This window comes from Salarias fasciatus, chromosome 1, assembly GCF_902148845.1.
Source record: "Salarias fasciatus chromosome 1, fSalaFa1.1, whole genome shotgun sequence".
Classification (NCBI taxonomy): Eukaryota; Metazoa; Chordata; class Actinopteri; order Blenniiformes; family Blenniidae; genus Salarias; species Salarias fasciatus.
Window position 1 is genome coordinate 10,607,282 of NC_043745.1, and position 23,729 is coordinate 10,631,010.

Sequence of the window (23,729 nt, forward strand, 5' to 3'; positions counted from 1 at the left end):
AAAAAATTGCAGCTTTCACTCACACGTCAGGATTCTGTGGCACTGAAGCGCAGGTAAAGTTACCCCTGCTGTGATCTTTTCAACAATATGCAAGGCACTAAGGAAATACAAAGTGCTTCACATCAACAAACAAAACGTTATAAAGCCCTGAAACGATAGAAGCAAATGAAGAGAATGAAATGTAAATGCAGTACAAAATATGAAGATGCAGTTGAGCACAAAATGAAACAGAAAGGTCTTCAGCGTTGTTTTAGTTTGAGCCATCCTGCAGTTTTCTTCAAGGAGCTCGTTCCAAATGTTTTGTGCACTAATAATATCCTGATCATTGTGAATGTGAGGATATTAATCAAACGCACTCCCGATCCATGTATGATCAGCAAACTTCAGTCTTAGCATAAACATTTATTTATTTACCTTTAAGAGCAATGCCTCCTTACGTTTCAGTGCAGAGTTGCAGTTTAAAGACCAGACGAAGCGGCTGACAGTGGCGATGCTGACTGGGCAGAAGTTTGAGAGAGAGCGATCGAATTCACACTCAGTGACGGTTTAAAAGTCCCAAGATCAATATTTGTTACAAATGACAAGTTAAAAATGACATTTTAAGTAGAAGTTGGTTCTCACCAGTCCAGCCACCTGTTTATCAGCGTTTGCATGTCGTTGTCCCTCCTGTGTTCTTCTCAAAATGATAATTATTACCAAATAGACTTCCTAAGCCTCATGCAGGGAGCAGGGTGGGCAATTAACTTCCCCGAGGGGACTCATAATTGCTGTAGACAGCTGAACCATAAGTTTGAGTCAATTCTGCTCAATAGTAATGCGTCTGTTAATAACGCCATGTGTGACATGCTGTTGATAAGCTGCTAGGCATCAGCCAGATTCCTGTGTTTTTTTTTTTCCTTTGGTTTTGTTTAATAATCACAATTAAATTAAAATCTTTGAACACAGAAATCATATAAAGACTTGGGTTTCCACTTGGGCTCAGTAAGTAGGTCTTTAGATGTTCACATTTTGGTAATTTATTATTTTTCATGACTTTGTCAAATGCAATCAGTGAATCATGTTTTTTACTTTTAAGCTCTCCAGACATCCACAGTTGGCTCTTTAATGCTCCATCAGGAATAATTGCCTGACTAGCTTTGGTCAAACAGCCATCATCAGGCTCAGTAGAGAGTCTGTGTGCGTGTGTGTGTGTGTGTGTGTGTGTGTGTGTGTGTGTGTGTGTGTGTGTGTGTGTGTGTGTGTGTGTGTGTGTGTGTGGGCAGTTTCACGCAAATGCTTCATCAAGGTTATTACCACAAATTAGCAGAGATGGGATCTCCTCTGCCTTAGAGAGCATGACTCCGCTGTTTCATGTCTCCCTTTACCACAGGGCAGTTTGAACAGTGCAGCAGATTTCCTCTGTTTTTATTGCCTCCTGAGTAATGTCAGGCTGCCTAAGTGCCGGCTAAATTACCATTTCATCAAAACTTGTTTTAGGCTGGCTTCTTATGTCAATACAAGTAGGGGTACAATGTCGAAGAAACAAGCATAGCTGGTGGGATTTTGCTGATTTGTCTCATCTGGTGGCTGGGCGGGATTCATCGTGAAGCTTTGAATCAAGTCCGTTCTTACACCGAAAGCATGTGTGTGTCTTTTACTAATGAGCTTATTCAGAATGTTCTCCCTCTCTGTGTGTCTCTCTCCAGTCTCGATCAGCTAGCCTGCCTGCGAGAGTCGCGCCACCCTTTCTGAGCTCACCCTGGATGGGAATCCTGCAGCCCTGGAGACATGGTACAAGCAGGCCGTCCTGCGCTGTGTGCTTCATCTGAGACAGCTGGACATGAAGCGCATCACAGTAAGACTGAATAAACCCAATCTGTGTGTGCGTGTGTGTGTTCACAGGAGAGTAACTGGCAACTGGCCAAATGCTGCTAAAAACAGCATTTTGAAGGCTTAGTTTGATGTTTATTCGGATATTTTGGCCACTGTTAGGGACTCAATTTAGTACTGAGAAGCTGTTTGGACTTTAAATCATTCAGCAGTGGCTCACAGGGCTTTAACGCTGGGACACATTACAATGGAAATGGCATGTTTGTACCTCATGTAGCCTCTGCACATGTTGTGACCTTAAGTTATTAGCACCTGCTTTCATCCTTCCAATTCACTGTCAGTCGACCGTTTCCACACTAATATACATCTTTCCTTTCACACTTTTCGATGCTCTCAGTGAACTCTCTGTTGCGTATCCGAGAGAAGGAAAAAAAAGCTGAACTTTGACTATCAGATAAGCCTTTTATAACGTGTGTAACCTTGGAGCGATTTGAAAATAATGATTCCCTGCATGAAGTCATAGTATTTAGACAGCATGCGAGAAAAATGCCACGGAGAAACGTAAGCATGCATTTAGAAGCTGTCAAGCAGGGAGCACCCAGTTCTGAGCTTGTACTTTAAAGGAATCTGTAAGGATTACACTCCTTGCCCTCCAAACATAACGCTGTTACAGCGGGGATAAAAAAAGGAAACTTGCAACTCCAAATTCAGCAATTTGCAAGTTTTCACTTGAAATTTTGAGGTTATTATGCTGTCGAGCATGTCACATTATCAATGACGTTTATTTAACCACCTTAATTTGAACAGCATCTAGGAGCTGTTGGACATGGAGACAGTGCTGCTTGCTACATTAGTTATTTAAAAAAGAGTCAGTTTTAATAAATAAATTAGCGGTTCGATGTATTTTCAAATCTTGAATTTTCCTGAGTTGGCTGCTGAAGATTTTCATCTTTGGCTGATTTGATGGGACATGCCCACAGAGCGCTGATCTGACTGCATGGAGATGAGACAATGAACAAATGAAATGTTCACACAACACATCCAAGAAAGAATGATTAGACATTCAGTTTATATGGAACATCCTTTTTATTTCATCTATTTGGGCTGCCTGCAATCATCTTCTAATGACTTCTATTCTATTCTGTTCTATTCTATTCTATTCTATTCTATTCTATTCTATTCTATTCTATTCTATTCTATTCTGGCCAAAGTCTTTGTAAAGCAATCATCCTTTTGATCTTAGCACTGTGCCACTAAATGCCTCGTTTTGTGTCCCAGCACCATTTAAATTTCTTAAAAAATGACAAAAAGTTGGTTCCAAAATGTTTAAACATGAATTTATAGTCTTCTTTAAAACAGTAAAAATGTGCTTGCTAATGAAACAACATTCAGTTTCTGGTAAAATCTTTGTTTTCTCTTTAACTTGTCAACAAATATTTAATCATTCGACAACCTGATGCACAGATCGATTCACTACACAGATCAGACATCGCTTTGCTTTCATTTAGTGGAGTTTTGTAGTTTGACTATGAAATATACTGAAATTAGTATCAAATGAAATGAAAAACAAATTAATTTGGTTCATTCATAATAGTGAAAATAACCACGAGAGTAAAACGATCACTGTAGAAGCAGGTGCAGCTTTCTGCTCTGTCTCTTCTTCATCTGATCACTTTCTGGAAACGAAATCTGATCTAACTGGTTTGCAGATTCCACAGACTTCACTTTGCAGGGGAAAGAAACCAAAGCTGTTTCTTTCTTAGTTTGTGAAATGATGGTTCTGCTTTCTTAATATTTATATTTCCATTCTCAGACACATTTGTCCATTATGCTGTGGAATATAAATATATAACCCCCTCTACCACCCCCAAGAAGCAAATATAATCAAAGGAAAAGGTCTGTTTCGCAGATCACACCTTGTGCGTTAGGAACCAGTGAAATCCACAGATGCTAAATAATCTAACATGAAACCGTTTGAGGCTGGTCCATAACCAAGGGAAATATACTTCAATACACTTTTCAACTCCCCAGTAAAATACTGAAGCCAAAAAATCATGAAACACTGTGTGAAGATGTTTTTCTAGCTGTAAGTTCAACCTAGTTTTCATGTTTTGCATGATTTCAGCTATGTTTTTCAAGACAGATTGTACTGTAAAAATACATCTGGTACTATAGTTCTTGTGTCGATTTAGCTTAGGCTGTTGTTTGTTTACACTCAAACTGGATTTTTATTTTATTTTTTTTTACAGTTGACTGAAATAATCCTCTCGATAGACGCTGTGGAAGCTGCTCAAGCAAACACTAAATCATTGCTTTAAAACAGCATATTTTGCAGTCTAAGATATTGATAAGTTGGAGCATTTTCACTCTGGCTGCAGAAACAGTTTTTGAGAAGAGTCACACAGCTTCTTAATCTCTCCCTTCTGGATGACGTCGCCTTCACTTTGCCCCTATTGATCACACAGCCGCCTCGTCTGCGCGAGCTTCGTCACACTCCGCTGAATACCCCCTCTGCTCTTAGCCGCCACACTCAGATTGTGTTGGCAGCATTGCATTCTGGGAGTTTTGGCTTCCCCCAACAGCTGGGCTCAGTTTATCTGGGAGACTGAAAAATCAGACAGATAATCCGTGCGATGCAGCCGGCTGGTGTGAGAGTTCCTCTCAGCCTCCTCCACAAACCCTGATCCGTTTCTGGTGCTGGCGCGCAGTCCTGTGCTCCGGCGTCCTTTTGTGGCGTCGCCCCTCTCTCTTGAATTATTCACATCTCCTGAATGGAGCGACACTCTGATTGTACTGGCTATCTCTTTCAGGACGAGGATCGGCGCATGGCAGGTGTACAGCCTCGAAAAGAGGAGGAGAAGAAGAGGGAGAGTCACAAGCAGACCATTCATAAGGTACCACTCCATACTGATTTGCTTTTGTTTCATTCCTCGTGTCGTTTCTGGGTTTAGTTTTTATTTACATGGCGTATACGCAGTGCGGCCTACATTTCAGACTGTGGATTAACAAGTATCCTCTCAACGCGCCAGAGGCTCGTTTGATAAATGCATGTGAAGAAGTTGGTTGTTTTTCATCTGCGCACAGCAACAAAATGAGCCGTCAGTAGTATCAAAGCTTGTTCCTAAACAGTCATTTCTGTTTCACCCCTCTGTGCTTTTACTCAGTAAGTAAAAGTAGTTTGATATTTCTACGGGGTGTTTTTGTTCTTTTGGGGATAATTGCAAAAAAAAAATACATGCAACAAATTAAAGTTCAGCAGAAAAAAAACAGCTTTTCATAGTTTTTGCTGTCCAAATAATCAGAAAAATAAGCGTTAAATTACAATTGGAAAAATACCAGAACAATGTCATGACTTCAGCATGACCAAGCAGAGTTTTCCCGTTTGTTTTGTGGATATTTGACTCCTATTGACATAAACACTTCCATTATGGCTCCCTGTGAGAATATTGACTTAGACTCTAGAGCAGGAGTACGAAGGGTCCAGTTCAGTATAAATGGGCATGCACAATGAGCAAACAATTCACAATTCATAGCATTAAAAAGATGAATGAAGGCCCACATATTTGGTGATTAATCAGCTTCTATTATCCTGCAAGCAGCACAGCCTGTAAACCTCCAGGCTGTGGCTGGAAATAGCTACTGATACAGGCACAAAGGAAGTCTTTAACTGATTACATTTGCCTCACTGACCTCTAATCGTCTCCTTGGTGTTAACGGCTCATACTGAGCACATGGGAAGCGGGGTGGATCACATTAAATCCACCTGTTTAGGTTCACACCAGTCAAACAGAGGCTGCAGAACCATTGAGACGATGGAGTTTACTGTGATCAGAGATCAATAAACTGATGAGAAATCAAAGCTATTGTAATAGCGTGCATGTGCATTAGCTCTGGATGTCTGCATGCATTTGAATGCAGTGCATTCCCAGTTTGTTTAGCGTGTGATCCATACCTGACACCTTTTACCAGTTTTTTGATGAGAAACCTCGAAAGAGTGAAAGTTGAAACAGATTTTCACAAGTTTTTCTTCATAATTTTCTCAAATAACTTTGTTATTTAATTTGTTTTGGTAGGACTGTTTCTCGTGGGTCAGTGAGTGCTGTATGCCTTTTTGGTTATTTATAGACTGGATTGTTTTGCAATAAATAGCAACACTGTTGTGGGAATTCTGTGCCCTCAGGGAAGATGTGATCATGAAAGGATATCGTAAATTATCTTAAAAATGACAAGCACATGCAGGTGTGTGTGCGTGCGTGCCAAAGCCCACACTGCATCTTTTACCAGGCGACGGATTCGCGTGCTCCGCTCATTGTCTCTGAGTAACCTAACACTCACTAATCCTCAGTGTGGAGAAAAATATCATAGTGAATGGAGGAGCCGGGGGTTCAGGAGGGCGCAGGACTGTCTATGAACTGATACTGACTCACCCGTGAACTGAGGAGTGGCACATTCCTCCACTGAGCCGATCGAAACTCACAGCTTGGCCGAGAATGAACAATAGAAAGAAAGCAGAGAAGCATCTTTATTCCAGCAGGACGGGATGCATTTTTCTGATCTGCTGCAGATAAGTTCAACCTACACATGCTCATGTCTCCACTGCTAATTTACTGAAATGTTGTACTTGCTGCAAAATGCATGTGGAGTTTTTATATGGAGACAAGGAGGACCGGAGGCATTAGTTTTTTGGTGAATTCAAAAAATACAAAGAGATTTTTTCATGTGAATCCATGTTCTCTGTTCTGCTCTGGAGAATTGTCACTTGAAACCTCTGTTCTCTGTGTGTGTTAATGTGTGTGTGTGTGTGTGTGTGTGTGTTTCCCTCTTCCAGGAGAAGCGGCGCCTTGCTATCCGTAATGCCGCGCAGCAGTGGGAGGGTGTCAGGGCCTGCCTGGAGCTGCCGCCGACGAATGGCTCGAGAGAAGAAGTGAGTCCGGAGAACAGTCCCGCTCACAGCCCCGCCCAGACCAACGGCCTGGCGCAGGAGCCTTCCCCAGATGAACCCAGGTACACTGAGTCACACACGGCAACACTTACAACTCAGTGTCTCCGAGAAACCTTCTCCATCAGGGCCACAAGGTTAATGAAACAGAGGAACCAAAGTGTGAGCCACTGAGATAAAATACCAGCATCTGAACAGGAATAAATAAAAGCTAACTTGCTCACTTTCACTGCTCACAGCGATTGTGGATAAAAGCTAATGTCGATATATTATCAGTACTTGACACCTTTTACATGGCCACAAGTTTAGGTGTTTTTTCTTATGTGTGCCATCTATATATAGTTTTTCTTTGCAACTTTTGTGCAACTTCAGTTATGTTTGTACTAAAATTGGGACGATACAGAGAAGATCAGCCGACTGGGCGCAGAGATGACATGCAAATTCATGGAGCGTTCCTCATTTTTTAAAGAATTTCTCACTGGGATTAATAAAGTATTTCTATTCTGTATTATTATACATTCTTTTGTCACACAACTGCTGGAAATCATCATCAGCTCATGTCTGTTTCTGTCAGGAGGATGGAGTTTTATTAAGACAGATGTGGTGCTCTTCCATTTATATTATTTCCTTTTATGATCAAATCACCATTAATACAATCTTACGTATTTGTAACTGGTTTAGTAATTTCATTTCTTTAAGTCCTCATAAACGAATTTGCCTTTTGGTTTTATTTGCTCATGGAGAGAAAATCAGGCAGAATATTCAGAAAGTATTAGACTAAAAGATGGAGTCTGCCTGATGGAAAAGGTCAAATTCTGGATTTTCTTGTTTTGTGTATACATCCAGATTGTTTAGGGGCCATACTGTGATGTATATGTATATATATTTAATATTATAATGAAGGCAGCCTGTGAAACGATGATTTGCACGTTTTTCTATTCATAAAAAGTTCTTGCTTTGTAGGATTAATTCAAATGTATCTCATTTTATCAATCATCTCTTTGACGCAGTGTGTCCAGTGTTGCTGAGTTTGTCTGTATTTCGTCAGGCGGGTAAGCCCCGGCTCAGGACCAGAGAAACCGTCCTCGGGAACAGAGAGGCTCCGCAACAACAGCCGTCCGAACAGCCCTCGAGATCCCAAGTAAGACTAAAGTGATTCGCTCTGTGGATTAAAGCTGAACTTCTCTCTGCACCTGCATCGCAGACCTTTTATCCGCAGTGTTGTTTGACAGTTGTTGCCACTGAGATTTTAATCTCTAATTATCCTTTTAATATTAACAGTTGAGAAGAGACTGCAGTTTGCAGAGACTGTGTATTAAACTGAGTGATGATGAGACCTTTTTGTTTTAAAGCCACACTGTAACACACTGTCCCTCTAACTTTTTAATCTGAGAAAAAAATCAGTGTATGGATGTAAGAAGTACGCCAAGGAAGTTTTCTACTTCCTGTGTTTATATCATGATGTTGGAAACTCCAAATCAGTGTGTGCTCGGCTTAACTGGAACGTGGCGCTCCGGCAGTGTCTCTGTGTCTAATACACAGTTTGCTGTCCAGGTCTGGATGAGTTATGAGGGGGAGGCCGGAGATGAAAGCGGGGGCTGCGTCGAGGACTATTATTAAGGTTCCAAAGACGACCTTTCCTTCCTGTACCAGGCTATAAAACTGGCCCCCAAGCAAAATCCTTCAATAGCTGTAGCTTTCCTGCGCAGGCCCTATTGTCACTTACTTCACGCTGCCATCAGAGTAACGAAGACGTTTCGTGCAAGTCGGCCGTTGAGCTTGTGTTGCACGTCAAAGAGCTGCCTTTACTAATAGATCTGAAATAGAAGCTAGATTTATCAGTGAAAGGAAAGGAAGCATCAGCATTTTTGAGTGGGAGGGGAATTGCATAGCAAAGTTGTTTTGCTCAACAATGTGTGGGTTTGAGGAAGGGTGTTGATACTTACTCAGCCGAGTCCAGATTAGATCTGATTGATGTTGGAGAGGTGCAAAAAGTTGCACCATCCTCCCCGCTGTTGGAGAGCCTAATGTGACAGAAGATGGATGAACTCCGCTGTTTTTGGAGCCCAGTACGTCAACGCTCTTACTATATCACTGGCTGACACCACTGAATTCCCTGGAAATGCTCACAGTGGGAGAAGGTGTGTAGTTATGTGCAATAAGGACACATTGCATGGTTTGTTTCAGATCATCCATAATAATCCTACATTAACATTAAGAGATGTTAATTTCTTTTCACTGCTTAACTTGGAGTGGTGGCTAGCTTACATTTTTACATCTGGATGAAGCAGCCAGGAAAACATCCATCCTTCTGTATTGCTTTATCATACTGAGGGGAGCTGGAGCCGATTCCATCTGGCTGGAGGCGAAGGCAGGGTACAACCTGAACAGGTCACAGTCCATCAGAGACACAGACGGTCACCAAAATGTCTGGAACTAAGCCAGAGTTCCAGAGCAAGAACATCCACATATGCACACAGAATTCCCCCCTAGCTTGGATTCTAAGTGATATTAGCTCTTTCAGATGTTTTCATCGCACAACAACATTCACTGTGCGTCTGGCTCTGCAGGAAAGAAACAGATGCACATGTCTAATGGAAAAACCTTGGAGTGTCCTCCTATTTCTTTAATTCCAGAACTCTGTCCTTTAAAAACAAACTAATAATTTAAGTTCTGAATAGTCCAAAGAACGTCCACTGATGGTCATAAACCAGAAAAGGTGGAGCTGGTGAGTGAATTGTTTATTTTGGCTTTAACATACACTGCCTCCATTTTATCATATTATCTTTAAGTTTGAAATCAAATCTTAAGGTTTCGTTGTTGGTATTTTGAAAAACACAACCTTAAGAAATTATTCCTTTTTCTAATTGTTATATGTGTGATCACACTGATGAAGCAACATTTATATGTTATACAGGTTATACTGGTTTGGAGCCACAAGTCAAGTAAATTCTATTTGAGTTTATTCTCATTTGTCCAGGAAGGAGGCAAATCTAATACAGATTGATTTAGGTCAAGAGAACTTCAACAGCATGAACTGATGAAACCACTTGGATAAGAAGCAAAAATCCTCCGATTCATATGACCAAGTCCAGTACTAGTCCAGTCACAGTACCACGCAAATGTTTTTCTTCAGTTTTAAAACAGTTTTATATGAAAGAGCCAAATATTCTTCCATCTATTCATCCACCTGCTTAGTTCACGCAGGGTGACGTGACAATGTGTAGAGCAGGAGTCAGACGTCCCTGTGCTCCAAAACCCCCGCAGCTTGTCTTATTACTTTAGAAAGGAAACAAAATAGAATATTAAGTCAGGACATTAATATGGAAAAAGGTTGTGCTGATCTTTTTCATCTTTTTAATGGAGCCACTTGTTTCCTTCTCTAAATCAAACTCATGAAGTCTTCTCTAGTGGCCGTCAGTACATCCAGCCCTGCGACAAATTAGAGTGACAGCGGATGAAAAATCGACAGAGTCAACAAAAGTTCCTGAAATATACGGTACAGAAACCGGTGTTGGTGCCAAAGCGTGTCTGTGATGGAGGACGAACTTAATTCATTTGCAGGTTATTCCTGATTTAGTTAACCTTTTATCCGCTGAGAAATGGAAGAAGGGATGCCTGGCAGTGGAAAAGTGATTACCCAGAAATCCAAGAAGGGAGGATGGAAAGGACTTTGTACTGTCTATGCAGTAATTTAGTAAAGACTTGTCCTAAGATCCCGAGCAGGTGTTTTTTTTTTTTTCTTTCTTTTTTTTTTCAGGAACATAACTCATGAGATCTCTGAACAATGGTGGGAAAGGTTTAGAGGGTCCTTAGAAGAGACATGAAATCCTGAAGCTACACAAGCTGCAGCAGCACTTTACGTTGACGGGTTGCAGGACTCGTCACAAAATAAACATACAGCTGAACGACTGGGTCGCTGTTTGAGAGGGAAGTGATTGATCACTATGGTGTAATGACAGCTTGAAGAGTAATGCTTGCATTTGTGCCGCTGCCGCGCCGCGCTCTGCCATCGTGGACGTGGACGAGTCGGGTTTTAGAGGGGATTAAGTTGCAGAGATGTTCTTTTTTTTCTAGACTTGAGAAGGATTATGTGAAATCGCCCTGATTACATTAGGTCAGAGCAAGATCCCTATCATTGTAACTGAGTATTCCCCACATTGTTGTCTTCGTCTCTTTCGGGGCCACCTGGCAACCCTTCAGCTGTGATTATGAGGGAACAATGTGACGCGGTGTAGAGTGCATTGATGGCACACGTCCAGGCAGACAGGAGTTACTGTCTTTCTGTACATGACCCTTCTGCATGTACACTTCACTCTAATCTCCCGCTCCGCTCTCCAGCCCCTCCTGATTTACAGCCCTCGGCGATCCTACACGGTGGAGGTGTGGCGCGTCCCGACGTTTAAACTGCCTGTCAGTGTCTGGTGCCTCCCCGTCTAGGTCCGAGTTCGTATCCACGCGTCTGTTTGAAATATTACACACCGAGGCCTCACAGCCGCTCAACTTCTTTGCTGCTAGTTCTGATTTCAGGTCTTTAAATCTCACACCTGCTCCCAGCCGGAGCTGCGCCCACTGGAAAGTTTTAGCTTTTAGCAAAATCGTCACTCAACTCAAATGACGTCTAACATTTTAATTCACCAAGATAAATCCAACACTGAAAGTTTTAAAATTGCTATTTATTTCTTTGTTGCAACAATGCTTCTTACCAGTAAATCCCACACCACTGTGGATTTCAAAGGTTTGTCATGTGCATCAGTGGGATGAACAGCAGAGATCAGTGTCTTGGTTGCATCAAGGAGACACTGACACAAGCCAATTCTGCCAACGCCAAACTGGAACCAGCAGGCTCAGCAGTCTGCACACACCCTGCTGAGATGGCAACGCTTTCTGCTGCCGCCATTTGTTACAAATCAACCAAAGTGGTTGTGAGGCTGAGTCCAGGAGGAACAGCAGGTCCAAGCTGGAGTTGAGGGCTGGACTGTCCTCACACCAAGGGGACCGACCAGAAGAACATTTAGTACACCAAGGGTTAGATGAGGTGAGACAATCCACCAAACACAGACCTACTCTTGTAACAGAAGTTACAGCCCACCTCTGAAACCCTTTGTTTGTGTGTCTTCATCTCCGAGGGGGGTTGTGTTGCAAGCAACCGATCTCATGTGTTGCTCAAACTGTGCATCAGCACTTCCACAGATGTATGTTGTAATCCAGGTGCTGGCGGGAAATGTTCTCTATGCTTTCAGGGGATTTTCAGTCCGGGTTCAGTGACTAAGTGTGACTCTGCCATGAAATAGCTTTTTACTTCTAATATTCAGTGGATTTCCCCACATTGTGACCGTTCCTCGATGTTTAATGGAGTCTCACAGGAGACATGTTCACTGATTTTATCAGCATTTTATGTGTCCAGATACAAATATTCTGACTGTGTGGGAAATTCCCCGTCCCTCATTATGTGGAATGAACGAACCCCGTTGTGTTCTTTGTATAGTGTATAGGTGTTCTGGCGTCTAATACAGAAGAATCTCACGTTCATGATTATTTAACAGGCTATTGCTAATCTTTACCATATTCTGTGAAACCTGACCACTAAAATATATCACAGATGTAAGTGAAGCATACTACTGTGACGTGAAAAACACAATTTCTATTAAAATATTTACTGATATATTTTTAAGATGCACATTGGTGTGAGGAGTAATACTTTTTGCATTGCATTTTATACATCCATTGTAAGTCTATTTCTCTAAATATGAATGTGAAAATCTCATAGGTTCTACAAGTCTAAGAAAAATGTTCTTCTCGGATGTGTTACATGCATTAGCAGCGCTGCCAAGTGGAGTGATGCTTCGTGTTCTCGTCTCATTGCATGAAGGTCAGCGGTTTGAATCCACACCAGACCCATCTCTGTGTTCTTCCTGTTCATGAGTTTTCTTTGGGTACTCCAGTTTCCTCCCACAGTCTAAAACCGTGGGAGGTTAGTTTGGTCACATTTACTCTGGAAATCCTGTCTACAGTGTCAGAAATATTGCACATGTGTACTTGTAGTGTTTACAACCTTCAGACGACTTCTGAACCAAGCGCAAACTGAAAAACCCCCCATAAAATTAATGACGACATGGTTGCATTGGCACATATCTGATCCATATCTGATTTGATGATGGATGTATCTGGTGTCAAAATATCTGAATCCATGTGTTTCCCTGCTGACATTTTATCCAAAAGGTCACATTCACACCGTCAGTGTCATTAGTGAGCTGAAGATCAGTCATGTGATTTTCTGTCTCTCTCTGAGCCCTTTGATGGACTGGCATGAACTGGTTGAACTAGTGTAAAAAAATGGATGGATGGAGGCTCAGAATAGAAGAAAAATAAATCACAGGTGATCTCAGCGCAGCCTTTTATGTTTCCAACAAATCAGGACAGGAGCAGAAGTGTTACACCACTTTTTTTTAATGATCAGCCTTTTCTAGATAATTTCCAAGATGTGTTTACTGTCTGTGTTATATGGGTGTGGACACACACACACACACACACACAGTCTTGTATTTCTATCCTTGTGGGGACCGTCCATTGACTCCCATTCATGTCAAGCCCCTAACCCTGACCCTTACCCTAACCCTAACCCACACCACAACAAAGCCTAACCCTAAAGAAATGTTTTTGCACTTTTACTTTTTTCAGTAACAACAACATGGTCAAGAAAACACTGTTTCTCCTACTTAGGACCGGAAAAAGGTCCCCACAAGGCACGTCGTTCCACGTTTTGCTATCCTTGTGGGGACATTTGGCCCCGACAAGGATAGAAATACAAGAACACACACACACACACACACACACACACACACACACACACACACACACACACACAGGCCGAACAGTTGTGGCCTGTTTTACAATCGTAGGTCTCTCCTTGGCTGCACTTTGCCATCTCCTGAGGCATTTTGACCATTCGCATTTCTCAAACACAAGAATGACTCGGTTGAAGCAAGTCAAGGTCAAAGTTTCCCCCATGGAGGCCCTGGTGTCCATGTTGTGTCAAGTCTGCTCTCCAGCAGCTGAAACATACGACGTCCAAGTAGGATTTTCCACTGTGGAAACTGGTTTTTGCTCATATTTTTTTTCCATCCTCACCGTGTTTTCTCTTCCAGTGAGTGAAAATTATAAATTTGACATTTTTTTTCAAATGTGATTCCATTTGTTTATAAAATGTATTTGCATTCATGGTGAAACATCATTTTCTTTGATATTTTTGGTTTCTGCACTGAAAATTCAACAATAGCCGAAGCAGGCCGAACACAGCTGAACACCTGGACATCAGGAAGAATGGATTTTTTTTAAATCCACCAGTAATTGAATTAAAAAAAAATATGCAGTTAGAAATATATGTATAGATTGACTTGGATAAGATGTTTGATGTTTGCAAAGTTTCCTTACCTTATTTTAATAAGCTAAGACTCAAACCCGACCCAAACCATCTGTGTACCGTTTTAGACACGTGCCAGCTATTATCCATTCATTTAATGCCTACCTGAGAAAAGAAGAAAACTGGCCCTTCAGTGAGGTGTGGTCAGGTACTCTGCTGGTTTCATCTTGACGCAGCAAGAAGTTTTTTAACTATTGATATTGTTGAACTTGCCATTACTTATCTCTGGCGATAATTTACATTACTTTAATTTACATGTCTTTCTACCGAAAAACAAAACATTATTAGTGTGGCTTGATCATTCTGTCTGTGCATGCTGTTATTTGTCCAGGTCGGAGGTTTTCCCAGCAGCTGAACCAGGTCCACTGGACTATTTTCAGAGTAACGGCATGAACTGATGATCCTGATTCAGCTGCGCTGAAGCACTTAATAATTTTGTTTCTTATGATGCATTCCAGTGCAGAACACAATGGCATGTTTAAGAACCATGACCTCAGTTTGCAATTTAGATTTTTTTTCTTTGGACTTTGTTGCTTCCAAAAGTTGCAACTGATGGTTTGACTTTGAGCTTCTGACATATGCTGAAAGGTCTGAAATGATCTCTGTCAACAGTGTTTGTCTTCAGGTTAATGTTTGCAAAATGTTACTTCTGGACATGTGATTTCCACATGTTTTCATGCATGTTTGACCCCCAGCTAGTGTGACGTTGTGTTTTCATTTGTTTTTACTTTACTTCTTCCTCCTGGTTGATCTGATTACATATCTCATTTTAAACAGAATTCCTCCGTTTTCTAAGTGTCTGGTGGCCTTCTTGCTCCTCGCTTGCTTAAAGAAACTAATCTGTTGTGTATAAAAACGTCATCTCTGCAGGGTCTCACAGTATGGAATCTCTGTTTACATTAAGCCTCCTTCTGCACACTGTCAGTTTCATTGTGTCACTTCAGTACTTCACACACACACACTTTTCTAAAAATGGGACTGTGTGAGGATCTGAGAAAGGACTTCTGCCATCAAAGGATTAATCCTCTATCCACCGTGTCTTTGGTGCGGTTGGGTTGGAGCGAAATATGAACAGGGGTGATTAGTTTCTTGGCGGGATGAACGTGAAATGATCAGAGCTGAGTAGCGTGCAGCCAGTGGCCATCCGATGCCCTGCTATGCTGAAAAGTCCCCTGAGTGTCAGCAGACTCAGAGGGCCGAGCAGCATGGGCTCCGGCAGGGAGATTATGTCTCCTTGAGACTCGCCCAAATTCTCCACTCTCACGACTCTTTTATCAGGAGAGGCCATTTGGACTGCCGTGCCGGAGAATAGGGAGCAATTGGGCAACACAGACAGGACATTGACTCTCTTGCCTCTTCTTCCTCTCAGCACAGTGTCTTCAGTTTCAATCAGACGTGATCAAAGCACTTTGGACTTTGTTCAGCAAATTCAGCACATCGAGACTAACTCACAAGTAGTGTTTGTGTGTGTGTGTGTGTGTTTTCAGGCTCGTGGAGACGGGGAGTGGCAGCGTGCAGAGCTTGTCCTTGTCCGACAGTCACCTGGCGGAGCTGGATGGAGACACCCTGCGTCTCTTCGGGCTGGGAGCCCTGGAGGCCCTGGAGAGGGGCTGGGGCGTTCAGACCGCCGGCGCCGTCACTGTAATCACCTTCCGCTACATCAACTTTGACGCCATCGTACCAACACTGCCGCGAATCAGGGTCAAGTTCCCAAATCTATCGGTGAGCCCAGATTCTGCTCTGAACTATGGAACCCAGTCGACATGACCTCTGTTTCAGTTTTTTAGTAAACAAAACATCTGATTGAGGTAAATTATCCTGTTATCTTGACGAATGCAGGAACCTTAAGCCACGGGCGAACAGGGACAATAAATGTTTTCATGTTTGATATTATCAGCTGATTGTATTATGTCTTAAGTCATTTATATTTTTTCTTCAGCACATGATCTTCTTGGAAACCAACATCAGCCGCCTGCCACAGCTCGCAGCCTTGGCTCAGGTGAGGCGTCTGGACCAGCTCACCATCCACCCCGAGGGCAACCCAGTGGTCAGCCTGGCGCTGTGGCGCTCCTTCGTCATCTACCGGCTGAACCACTTCAACCTGCAGAGGATCAACGGCCAGGAGGTGAGGGACACTTTGGCCTTTGACCTACAATGACAGGCAGTGACATTTGTGTGTTGAGATTTATTTTCTACCATGCATATTGTATTTCTGCACATCAAAACGGTCTGCGTTGACAGCTACACCTTGTTCACAATCACCTCTAAAAGAACATTCATGCAGTCATGGATTTGTAGGCCTTGTTCTTACCTATTACAGTCACCTGCCTTTCTAATAAATGGTAAATGGACTACACTTGTATAGCGCTTTTTACCCTGCTTGACAGAGCCCAAAGCGCTTCACACTGCAATATCACATCAACCCTTTCACACCATACTCGGTGGTGGTAAGCTCCGACTGTAACCACAGCTGCCCTGGGGCAGACTGACGGAAGCGAGGCTGCCAATCTGCACCATCGGCCCCTCCGACCACCACCAACCATTCACTCTCACAACTTTCATACTAGGCAAGGTGGGTGAAGTGTCTTGCCCAAGGACACAACGCCAGTTTTACGCCTGCGGGTGCAGGGATCGAACCGCCAACCTTCTGGTTATAAGACGACCCGCTCTACCAACTGAGCTACTTTAGTGGTTGGCGTTTCATTTTTTTGAGAATTTTCACACAAAGCACCAGATTCATGGTCATTCTGCAGTAGCCACTCAATGGTGATCAGGATATTATAGCTCTACTTTCAAGAGCAACTACTCAGTATGTTTCTTGGTCAATCAATAGAATCCATCCATCTGTCTGTCTTCACTCCTGCTTTATCTAATGAAAGCATACGGTTCTGGATCAGATCCCAGTAAATAAAGGAAAACAGGGTATGGAAAGACTGTCAGTCCATCTCAGAGAAGCAGGATGTTACTGGCAGAACCACAACAAACATCCCCTTTAAAAAGGATAGACTGTTGGTTTCTGTTTTTGGTTAAGAAAAAAAATCAAGTCAGCTTTTTGTTGCTCTGATGTTCTTGGAAGGTTTTCTACCTTCAGACCGAATCAATCTTTTTGACATTTTTTCCATATTGAATAAAAGATCCTTAGATCTGCTGCTTGTTCCCATTGATTCCTATGCAAACTCCCATCTCTTCAAAGGGCTGAAAATCAACTGCAAAAGTGTCTCTTAATATTGAAATCAAAAAGACAAAGCCAGTCATTGAATTATTTTCTGCCATGTATGTGTGTGTGCATGTGTGTCTACAGGTGACCATGAACGATGTGATCGCAGCAGAGCGGGTCTTTGGGACTCTGGGTCACATAGCAGCCACTGAAACTCCTCGTTGCCGGCTCCTGCTGCTGCTGGAGGAGTCCAGGTAAGATCTCGGTCTTCTGTACAGCCATTTATCACCAGCTGTGTCCCGAGACTCCGCATGATATTTGTCAAAGTATGACAAGAATCTGTGGATTTTTTAAATGTGCATATGAAAGTTATAGCTCCCGAGCATGTTGGCTTCCATACATGTGTGTGCATGCCTGTGTGAGGAATTCCGTGTGTTCACATTTGTGTGTGTGCGCGTGCGCGCGCGTGTGTGAAACAGGGAGACAGAGCCTGGCACCGAGGAGCCAGGGGAATTAGACTATGTGTCTCACGGTAAGGGTGGGTACTTGGCACTTTGACACAAACATTCCTTTCTTTCCTCAGCCAAAAAAAAAAAAAAAAAATGAAAAGAAAAGAAAGAAAAGCTCTGGAGGTCTGTCACTCTGGGTCAATGAAAAACATCCCCACAAATCAGAAAACTGCTCAGCTTGTCTTGAACATGGCTACTTCAGTGGCTCTGATCTTCTCAGTTCACGGCAATCAGAACTTGTTAAAGGTCGTAAGGAAAATCGGCTGTGTGAAAATCTGCTCCCTGTTTGACCACTTAACAAAGTTGTGGAGCGTACTTCTTTTCTTCTGTCCTATTCGGTCATAATTAAAGACATGGATTGTTGTGGCGGTGCCAGTAATTATCTGGTAAGGATACTCAGTTATTTTCTCGAGACAAAAACAATGACAACAAAGGGCAGATGAAAATGAACATTTTACTGTTGCACAAAAAAACAAATGGAGTTTATTGAAACGATTTAATCTAAAATCTCCAAAAGACCTTTAATGAAAAGTTTATGTGAACCAAGTAATAAATTGATGGCGCTACTGTGTGACAGAGTCAATAACATTAACAAGCAAATTTGGGGACAGTTTCCACACACACCCTGTCATTGATTGATCACACACATGTTTGAGTCAACTGATTTATTTTTCTATAACAGATCCTGTACAGTGTGTCTCATTTTAGTCTGAAATCATCACTTCCTTAAAGTTAGAGTGCATCTTAAGTGCGCAGTTGATTTACACAAATGATTAAGTGATCAGCAGAAAAATTGTCTTTGTTCCCCATGTTTCCTCCATGATTTTCAGTTGCTGTTGTTGTTATTGTTGTTGTTATTGTTGTTGTTGTTGTTGTTGTGTGCTCTTCTTCTGCGAGCTGTGGTGTCAGCATCAAACACTGCGGGGGTGTCAGGTTTCCTGCAGGGGTCAGTCAGTAGAGGAAGGCCATGGCGTTCCCAGGACATGAAGATCCGCCCCCACAGTGACTCCAGCCAATCACAACGTGTGTCGCAGACACTGCTGTCAACAGGACCTGCTTAAAGCTTATTATAGAGAACTGAGCATGAAAACCTAGATTTGATAGACATTTTCCTTCAGTAGGCTGCTCCAAATCTTTCACTATGAGTTACGAATCCACAGCAAGTACTTTCAAATGTCACTTTAGTTGATTTCACTGGCCTTGCAGCATAATGAGTATTAAGTGAAATCCACCATGTTGTACCCCAGTGAAGCAAACACCATCCATATTTTACACATCCTGGAAATTCCATGTGTGTATTTATTGAATTAGGGTTTGCAAAAGCCATTTATTTATATTTTAAGCTTAATTCCACCATCCTATGGAGGCCATGCTGACTCTTCTATTATGATCTCATTGAGATCTTAGTCAAACAGTGTGTGTTCACACTGGGATGTGCAATATATTTTTTTTTTTTTGTGATCAAATGTTTTTTATTTAACAAAAACAGAAACAGTCAAAGACATGAATTGACCGTACAACCAAAACATTTTGTCGTCAGTGACTGACTGTAGCAAGTAATAACATAAAATAATAAAATTATTTAAGAATAAAAAAATATATATAATAAAATAAATAAATAAATAATAATAAATAAAAATAATAACAATAAATAAATAAATAAATAATGGGATGTGCAATATTGAGTGTAAAGGTGGCTGCAGAACACCTGCTGCAGCCACCTTGTGATGTGGAGGTTGTCTTGTATAGCAACTTTTTTTCCAACAATAGTGTGTGCTGCACTATATGCAAAATGAGTCAAAATGAGTTTTCTGTGTGTCTGTTACTGAAATAACTTTGGGTTTCATGTGTTATTTAGTTTTCTTTGTTCTTGAAGCCTCCTCTGTGGCAGTGTTTGCTGGTGCAGATCTATCAGATATGAGCCGGATGCAATTTATGAAAAATGCAAAAACTGGATTTTTTTTTTTTAAACTGAAAGACTTTTGTGTTTTATTAAATATGAAGGTGATGAATGTCACAATGTAATGCAGAAGAAATAAAAAATACAAGCAGAATAAATGTGACAGCTGCAGATTCTTGAGCTTTTAAGCGAAATCTGCTAGCCAGCACCAGTCAGAAAATGTCTTATTGATCAGCTGTGAGGTTTTTTTTTTTTCAGTTAACTTATCAGAAATGAGGAAAATAACACAAAAATTACCAATTGATGTGAGGCAAAGTGTGAGTTTACACACTAACGAGTGACAGCTGCTTTACTGAGATGTTAAGAATCTTTAATCACAGTGCAGGGGAGTGACATTTTAACCACCCTGCAGTAAAAAATAAAAAGGCAGAAGGGGAGGAGAAGTTATTCAGGAGGATGGTCTATCCAAACCACACCCTGGATTTAAATGTGACCTTCTGACATGGCTTGTTTACGAACACACATAAAAGGGGCAGATGTTCTCTCTCTCTCGATTTTTAAAGTTAAACTAACAGGTGGTCTTTAGCCTCACAGTTCTGATCTCTTCTGCAGCCGATATCCCAAAATATTTCATTATATCTCAAGAATACCAACTGCTGCATGAGTTTTCTACCACTAGTACAGTCTGGGATGGGATGCTGTGTTGATCTGATGAAGGTGAGAAGAGTTTGCTCAGCACATCAAACGGCAGAGGAAAAAAATACAGATTTTATGTGGAGGTGAATGAAGCTGTTGGGAATACATGATAGTATCAAAGACCTGCCCGTCTGCTGCGGAGGATGTTTAATAGTTGCGTTCTGTGGAGCTCAGACAGTAAGTACAGCATCACAAATCTTTTTGGCTCCAACCCAAAGCTCCGTCGCAGCTTTTCATCAGACGCCTCCTTTTGTTTGTACAAGACTCCACCGACTGGGAGCCGATCACGACTACTGCTGCTTCGACTGAAGTGTCGCCTCAGTTCCACTAGCAGACAGGATGTGTTCGATGGTTTCACCTTATGAATGAGGATGACGTGTGTCTGGTTCACACTCAGTTACATGTTCCAAACCAGCTCTCCTGGTGTGGAATGTTTTAGCCTGCAGCCTGCATCCTGGCACTGACCTGTGTGGCTTGTTGGTGCAGCAGTGTTTCACATAAGATTTCACACTGATAGGCAGCAGCCATTCATCTTTTTTATAGCCTTCTGCTGTGTGTGTGTGTGTGTGTGTGTGTGTGTTTAAAGTGTGTATATCTGTCTGCTTGGTAAAATTTACATATTGTGGGTCATGGAAATTCATTCAAACAAATATGTATCATTACCTAATGCCTAAACTAGTTTTAGTGTCATGTCAATAAACTCGAGCGTTACAGCTCGGTCAGCCGTCTCTGCTTTACACTCGAACGGGTTTTTAAAATGAGGTAAACATTTCATTCCTCCTCAAACACTTGACGGACGCCAGAACACGCCCTCAACGCTGCAGCCGTCTCTCACTTGCCGCCACAGTTTCTCCACAGCTTGTCTTCTCACTTCTTCACTTGTCTCCTCTGTCTTCACCCCTGAAGGAAGCGGCAGCTGCAGTTCCTGTTGGAGGGACGCGGCCGGCGGGCGGGGCTGAGTCCAGAGGAGCTGCGGGACAACGGGAAGCTCTTCGGGGAAGGTCTAAGCAGAGCGTTGTTCAACTACCCAAGCAGAGATTGTAGTACAGACAGCCCCGAGGTTCGTCCTGGTGTTTTTCACAACCCAACACCGTGTTCACTCCAGGAAAAGACAGAAGATTCCAGTTAAACAATGAGCTTTGGTACCTTTTATTTTGTGCCAAACGAAGCGAATCCATCGTTTTCATGATATTGTCAAGTTTGGATTCTGTGTAGCCTCACAGTCAACAGCTAAAATATAATCATTCACTCCAAAAAGTCCTTCATTTCAAGTTGTAATGCGCTTACATTCTGACCACAACGTACTGTCTCATCCCCTCTTTCTTAAACATCCACCAGCCCAAAATGCCGCAAACTAAACAAACTGGCAGAACTAACTGAACTCAAAAATCCAAACATGCTGCAAATAACACGACCACAAAGCAGGAACACAATTCATCCAGTGCCCATGCAAACAAATGCTGCTCAAGGTTTGGCTGGAGAAACCATTCATCCATCCTCACACACACCAAAGAAGCAAACACACAGTAAAATACAAAATGTTACACTGGAAGACAAATCAATTATCTACATGTATTGTTTAGTGAATCAGCTGCGCGTTCTATTCATGCGGTATCAGAGAGTAAACAATACTTACATTTCTAATAATAATAATGATAATAAAAAAATCAGATTTCTTTGTTTTCTTATTGTCCTCGCCAGTGAGCTAAAGTACATTTCTATTAAAGCCAGAGTTTTCTTAGTGTATTAAGGACCTCTTGTATTACCAGAAGTGTGCACAGGCTGACATAAAAACCCTTCATTACATCCCGAAGGTTTAACAGCGATGGCTGCTAACATGATTACACTGGAGCTTACTCCTGCTTCAGAGTATTACTTAAAGCTCTCCTCTGTTGAATCACACCACAGTAGATAAATGGGATTTGGGATAACATGTCACTCCAGCATTTATATTCTATTGCTACGTTTCCCTTTTTCTTTTTTTTTCCTGGGTAATAAAACTGGCAGTAGCAATAAGATGACTTTTATCTCACCTTGTTTGCATGCAGATTTCCATCAAACGCTTCTGTCTTTTCATGGTGATTGTTGTGTTTTCTGTTCCTTTAATGACCTTCTACCAAGAACTGGATGTATATATTTTGACCATATTTCAATCACCACAATAACAGATAATGCTGATTATTGATGTTCACAGAAATGCAAATACTGAAGCTCATTACCATCTTTCTTTATCGTGTGTTTTCTATATCTTGTTTTTCTTTTTTTTTACCTTTTCTGTTGACGTAGTTGAGATAAAATCAGACACCTATGATTTATGATCTTAACACTCTGAGGATTTAATACTGGTATATTTGATTATCATGTGGGAAAACGAAACGAAAGAAGCCTTCTGTCTGTTATCAGAGCAACATCACACTTTTGAAAGCTAGAAAAGTCCACCTGAGTAACGTTGCCTTCCCCCTCACAGGAGGGCACTGTGGAGTCGTCGGAGCGTGCGGCCATGATCGAGCAGTACCTGCAGGAGCTGGTCCAGAGGGCGTCGGACACCAACCTGAAGGGCGAGGCGCTTCACAAGCTGTGGCCCTCCATGTTCGCGGAGATGGTGAAGGACTGTGTGCTGGAGATGAGGGACCGAGCGGCCTTCCGCCAAGCCAGCCTGGCGAAGCTCTCTGAGACCAAGTGAAAAAAGGACCAAAGGATCCCACTATTAGGCTAGTCACACACACATAAACACACACACACACACTCACATGTGGACATATTCATCTTGCTTCATCTCACACTCCTTCCATGACACATAATCACTTAGTGATTTAATTCTAGAGTTTTTAAAGGCTTGGGAAAGTGAAGCGTGTGTTCTCCAGCCTGTTGGAACATGTGTCTTCACACCGACGTGCGCTATTTAAGCATGTCTAAAGGAACTGTCATGACAAAGGCATCTCGACTGAATGTAGATTTTTGCTGAAAAATTCACAGGTTGATCCGTCAGAGCTTTGGACCTGATTCATACTTGAAGAAAGTAAAAAGAGACTCACCAACTTACAGTGCATTGTGGGTCCTTACGGAGCATCCTGTGCACTTTAAAAGCCTTCTGAACGACCTCTGTGCATCAATACCGTCTCCTGCTGAAAATGACCAGTGTCTCTTTATTTGAGACCAGAATGATTTTTCTGTCTCATGCATCGCTCTCTCACTTCCTCTGGCCTGACATGAAAGCAAGGGCACACACACAAGGATGATGTTTTCTTTGTTTACCACTGATTTTCTGTATTAGTATTAAAAATATTCTGCATTCA

At 42.0% G+C, this 23,729-nt stretch overlaps 1 protein-coding gene and 1 non-coding gene across 2 annotated transcripts; both read left to right on the top strand.

The window, feature by feature from the left end:
* Window positions 1-717: 717 nt before the first annotated feature.
* On the top strand, window positions 718-23,729 carry lrrc49 (leucine rich repeat containing 49). The gene is given in 11 exon segments (XM_030094042.1): window positions 718-731; window positions 1,686-1,716; window positions 1,718-1,834; window positions 4,620-4,703; window positions 6,638-6,813; window positions 7,797-7,889; window positions 15,659-15,893; window positions 16,111-16,296; window positions 17,473-17,582; window positions 21,340-21,493; window positions 22,901-23,729. Coding segments are annotated over 11 exon segments (1,416 nt in total). The 3' UTR covers window positions 23,117-23,729.
* Window positions 7,111-7,212, top strand: LOC115394846 (U6 spliceosomal RNA). Its single transcript, XR_003932175.1, has one exon. It is a non-coding gene; the product is annotated as a U6 spliceosomal RNA (small nuclear RNA).